Source organism: Vidua chalybeata, chromosome 4, assembly GCF_026979565.1.
Source record: "Vidua chalybeata isolate OUT-0048 chromosome 4, bVidCha1 merged haplotype, whole genome shotgun sequence".
Taxonomy (NCBI): Eukaryota; Metazoa; Chordata; class Aves; order Passeriformes; family Viduidae; genus Vidua; species Vidua chalybeata.
In genome coordinates this window covers 39,512,683-39,518,564 of record NC_071533.1, presented here as the reverse complement: position 1 = coordinate 39,518,564, position 5,882 = coordinate 39,512,683, and the positions used below count along the sequence as shown (strand labels likewise).

Genomic DNA, 5,882 nt, shown 5'->3' with positions numbered 1-5,882 from the left:
TCAAAAAGTATAATTTAACTTTTGTTTCCTACTATAATTCTTGTGGCAAACATTTGATACAAATTCTGCAACGGGCATGAGAAAGACATGGATACTCTGTCAAATTTTTGAGATGTGCTGTTTGGCGAGTGGCTTTTAAAGGCCAAAGTTCATTGATACCTCATTTAAAATAGGTAATGATTGAAATGATTTCTCAGGATAAAAATGTCACTCAGCTTCCCTAAATAATAGCTCATCCCAAATCCTCTTTGCTCTTTAAAGACAAATCAGGTGGCTCTTACTGCGGGCACGCACAGTGTACGCTGTCCCGCGGGGATCCCCGCGCGGGTCGCGGCTCCGCGGGGGCGCGGAAGCGGCGGAGGCGCCTTTATGGGAGGCTCCGCCCCCCGCGCGCGCTCCCGCCCCTCGGCGCGCGCCAGGCCAATGGGAGCGCGCGCCTGGGGAAGGCGGGAGAATGCGAACCCCTGGCAGCGCCGCCGGCCGCGCCTTATAAGGGCAGGGCCTCGCGCATGCGCACTCCGGGCAGGGGCGGGGGCGCCGAGCGGGGGTTTTGCTCCGGCGGCGGCACCGCGGGAAGGGGCGCGCGACCCGCGGGACCCCGCGGAGGGGCGGTCGCACCCGCCCGGCCCGGCCCGGCCCGGCCCGGCCCGGCAAGCGCTCACCGCCCCCCCCCCCGGCGCGGCCGCCCGAGGGCAGCGGGGCGGCGGCAGGAGGAGGAAGAGGAGGAGGAGGAGAAGAAGAAGACGGAGAAGGGAGCGGGGCCGCCGCAAGGACCCCGCGCCCGGTACGGGCGGCGCGGCGGCGGCGGCGGATGTGCTGCTGGCGCGGGGGGATGATGCTGGCGGGGCCACAGCTGGTGGCGGGGCCGGCGGCGCCGGGCGGGGAGCGGGCCCGGCTGCTCTCGCTCTACGTGCAGGACTACCTGGAGTGCGTGGAGTCTCTGCCGCTGGACATCCAGCGCAACGCCTCGCTGCTGCGGGAGATGGACACGCAGTGCCAAGGTGGGCGCCGCCGCGGGGCACCGGGTGGCGGGGAAAGAGGGGAAAGGGGACGGCCTCCGCCCGCCGCACATGCGCCCGGCGCCGAGGAGCCGGGGCCGGGGTGAAACCCTGCCGGGGCCCCGCGGGGCTGAGCCTGCGGGGGCGCGGGGCTCCCGGCGCCCGGTCGATCCCGGGGAAGGCCGCCCCACTTCGGGGCCGGCGGGGCCGCGCCGCCCGGCGCTAGGCCCCGGCTCCGCCGTTTGGGGTCGCTTCCGCCCCGCCGGGCAGCCCCGCTGCCCGAACCGGCGGCGGTGCCGCTGGAGGTGGGGTCCGGAAATCGGCCTCCCCGCAGCTCCTCCCGCCGTGCGGAGCCGGGGGGCGGCGTCCCGGCGGAACGCAGCGGCCGTCCCACGGTAGAGCGCACGCACGGTGGGGGCGGGGATACATGAAGCGCCAGCAGCGTTCTCTTGGGTCGTGTAGGGAGGCTGTGGAGCGGGAAGTTGCCCTAAACCTCATCCAAAGGCACGGCTCCTTCGGGAGGCAAGTTCAGTGCCGATTAAAGACCTTGCGCCCCGCGGAGTTTGCGGGGCACAACGGTGCCCGGCAGCTGCCAGCCGGCCCCTGCCACGAGGCTGGAATTTGATCCCGTGGAGTCGGCACTGGAGCCGCATCTCCTTCCTTCGGCGTGGGCAGGAGGGGACCATGGGGACCGTCAAGGCCTCTTAGACGCTGAAGGGCCACCTCAGGAGGCAGCTGTTGTGAAGGGATTCTTTCAATTATCTTTCTAATTACCCGAGAAAACACATAAGAACAGGCTTTTGTAAGTTGCCTGCGATTTTAAAGTTTAAACGGCATAGACTTGCCTGCAGCATTTTGAATTCCTAGTCAAGGCTGGCTCTTTATTTACCTCCTGATCCACGGTGACTAGCCAGCAATCATCAGACTTCAGTAGTTAAATATTTTCTTTAGACTCTTTATTACTGTGTATTTATCCAGCTACCAATACTGGGCCATAAAAGAAATTTGTTGCTAATTTTAACCAAAGCCTTCAACTGTTTTAAAAAAACAATAACAAAAAAAATCTTCAAAACCCTAAAAATGGGATAAAAATATTTTAGACTCAAGCTTGAAAATTTTAAAAGCAATGCCATATTATTTCAGTTAATTTTAAAGGTCGTGATGGTCTGTGGAGGAGGGAAAGAGTCACTCTTGTGCTTAGAAAACAAATCATTTTAGCTTTTATTAGCTCCACCAAACTTAATCAGATTATCTGTAATGAACACTTGGCCCTGGTTTGAGTTGGAGTTTTTTGGTTTTTGTTTGTTTGGTTTTTTTGTTTGGGTTTTTTGTTTGGTTTTTTGTTTGTTTGTTTGTTTTTAAACAGGTTTCAGAGCTGTTTATTAATGTTTATGAATGCTTTGTCAAATCTTTGGGGATTCACAAGAAGTTTGGTAAACTTTGGTAATCTCTGTCAGTCCAAAACTTCTTTGCTCTCTTTAGTGGATGTTGATCCGTGTAAAGTTCAGCGTATCTTCACAGGCTGCATCCAGGCAATAACCGATGTAGGGTGAATGTTGTGCTCTGTCACAGTATGAATGAGCGAACAGCTATTGTTTGTGAACGGTTCTGGGTAGGGCATTCCCAGTAGAGGAAATCTGTCTAATCTATCTGTACCTACACTTCTGCCTCCAATAAAAGAAGTCTGGGTGGGAGATAGTGTGGTTGTACAATATTGTACTCTGGTTATGCCTTTCTTGTTCAACAGCATACAAAGTACCCTACTCCATGCTTCTCAGGAGCTGAGAGCAAGATTTCTAAAAAATTTATTTCTCTTGTCAGGGCAAGAGGCAAGGGATGCAGCTGAAGGTACAGGGAAACAAAGCTTATGGTTTAAATGGTAGCTGGAATGGTGATATTAAAATACAGAAAATACAGGTTGAGTGACTGGACAGGCCAGAGGAGTGATTTTTATCTTACCTTAGTGTAAGTCTGGAACAGAACAAAATGCAGTTGGCTCTTGTTGTCATACAGGTTTCAGAATTTATAGTAAAAATCAGTTGGTCATGCTTAAGCTACTGTTCCAAGATATCAGCAGGAAAAAAAATATCACTAGGAATGATGTGGAGATAACAAGCTTGAATTATTGCACAAAAGTGCAGACAAGTTCTTTTAAAATGAAAGCAAACTATTTAAATGCAGATCTTTAGGAAGAGGTAGATTGTACTCCATAACTTCTGTTTTAGAAGTAAATAGTTTAATACCATTTATAAAGTCCCTTACCTGTTCAAATAAAATCCTGAGTTCTGATTGAACCAATACTGTACCTAACACTGTACATCAAGTTCCACTGTCAGCTCTTCTAATTATTTCCTTCCCTGTTTGGAGTTTCTCTGTCCTTTATGTGGAGATCTAGTGTAACATTTGGCTTGGAAAAAGTAATTTTAAAATCCAGCAATGTAGAACAGCAAAGTACAAGACTAAGACTGATTTATAAGACATTTACTGATCTCATATTCGGGTTCATTAAACTTGCTGCTTGGAACTAAATTTAGTGAAAGATTCACAGCAACTCATGCAGTTATTTTGCGTGACTTGGAAGAGGGAAAGCTTGAGAATCAAACTGTGAGCCACTCATTTACTAGTTGCTTAAAAATATCCTATGATGCACTAAAGAGAAGGTCACCTATTCTGAAAAGTTCAACCTTGATTTAAAATGCAGCTTGCTGTAATTTGTTTTGATAATCGGCAAAGTATTTTGAGGGGTGTAAGTTGATTTTCATTCTGATTGTAAATTTGCTATTATGTAACTTCAGTTGTCATATTCCTTTTATAACTATGTATACTTGACAATGTAATGCCAAACCTTGAGATGCTTAAGAGGGGAAGACAGAGGACCTGGATAAACTAATTCTGTTATATATCATGATATATGACGATTCTATAAATTTCAGGATTCTTTGTGTGATAAAATAAGTGATTGCTTTGGGTTGCTGGTCGAGTTTTGGAATTGATGTGGTAAGGACTCTTAAGAGAAACTCCTGTTTCAGATGGAAGGAGGATCTGGATTATCCATGCCTCAATAACTATTGTGTCCCCTCTCTTTTGTTATCCTTTCTTTTTCCAATGGCTAAAATAAGCTTGCTCTTTCTTAGAACATGAGAATTTTTTCTTGCAACAGATTGTGACCTTAAACACTGATTTGATGACCACATGCCACTTGAATGATATATTCAATCTAACTCACTAGGGTATACTATAATTAAGATTTGTACTATTTCTCATCAGTTAGAAATATATTTCTGTTTTCTTGAGCATGTTCATCTTGTGTAATTATTCCTATGATTTATCTTTATTTTATAGAAGCGTTAAAAGAAATAGATGATGTCTATGAAAAATACAAGTCAGAAAATGATCCTGTGCAGAAGAAACGCTTGCAGCAGCATCTTCAGCGTGCATTAATCAACAGTCAAGAACTTGGAGATGAAAAAATTCAAATAGTTACTCAGATGCTAGAACTGGTAGAGAACAGAGCCCGCCAAATGGAAACACACTCTCAGTGTTTTCAAGATCTGTCTGAGAATGAAAAGCCTCTAGAAAAGGCCAAGATAGAGTCCTGCCAGCCAGAGAGATCCTCCCGTAGACCTCGTCGCCAGCGAACCAGCGAAAGCCGCGACCTGTGCCACATAGCAAATGGTATCGATGACTGCGATGACCAGCCACCTAAAGAGAAGAGATCAAAATCTTCCAAGAAGAAAAAACGATCCAAAGCCAAACAGGAGAGAGAGGTTTCACCTGTGGAATTTGCAATTGATCCCAATGAACCAACTTACTGCTTATGCAACCAAGTGTCTTATGGTGAAATGATAGGATGTGACAATGAACAGTGCCCTATTGAGTGGTTCCATTTTTCCTGTGTTGGACTCACGTACAAACCAAAGGGCAAATGGTATTGCCCCAAGTGCAGAGGAGACAATGAGAAAACAATGGACAAATGTACTGACAAATCAAAAAAAGATAGGAGATCGAGGTAGTGAAAACAATTTGTTTTAAAGAGTTGCTCCTTTTATATTAAAATATTTCATTTCCAGAGAACATTGTTTTAGGAAATGCATAAGACTATGCAATAATTTTTAATCTATAATATTAATATTAAAAACTGTTATGCCTTCTGTGATCTTTAACTTTCTGCACTGAATAACCAAATAATTGAAACAGGGTGGCTTCAGACCTTTCACAGAAGACATTACAAGCAGATGGCGCTTGGTTTCAACTTACCCCATTAGTATTTTAAAGAACCTTGTGAATCCTGAAATAATGGTGGTGGGAAATTTACTGAAGAACTTCTCTTGTTATGGTAAAGGGGTTGAAAGGCCTCACATCTCTGCTAGCATCTTAACAACTGAGTTTGTTCTTTATCCCTGGTTTTACATTTTCAGTTTTTGTGTTAACATCACGCGTTTGGAGTTAGGGGTTTTGAACTCAGCTGTAACTGTAAAAGTCTTCCGAGCTATAAGCAGACCTCTCCAGTGACTTTCATATGACCAGTATGTTATTGCAAGGAAGAAAATACCACTAACTTTAACTTTTCTTTTTTGCCAACATTAAACTCTTGTCTTTGTGACTATACTTGGGAGTCAGTTTTTGGGTATGATATAACTATGGTGTATACTCAGTTTTTGATAATAGGTTTTGTCAAGCATCCTGACATGGTCTTTATCGTTTAACATGGTCTCTCTATAAGCCTTGAAGTGGTAGAAGGATCCCTTGAGAGGAGGGGATATTGATATTAACATTTCAGGGAACAGAAACTGTAAAGGAGATGGAATCTCCATTATATTCCATCTGTAGAGAGCTGAAACATGACTGATATTCTCTGGGGTGTAAACTTTGCCTATCCTTAAG

The 5,882-nt window shown here is 46.3% G+C and overlaps 1 protein-coding gene across 1 annotated transcript; it reads left to right on the top strand.

Moving 5' to 3' along the window:
• The first annotated feature begins 423 nt into the window (after window positions 1-423).
• On the top strand, window positions 424-5,606 carry ING2 (inhibitor of growth family member 2). Its single transcript, XM_053940642.1, is given in 3 exon segments — window positions 424-669; window positions 671-1,001; window positions 4,341-5,606. Coding segments are annotated over 3 exon segments (1,248 nt in total). The 3' UTR covers window positions 5,012-5,606.
• Window positions 5,607-5,882: the final 276 nt, after the last annotated feature.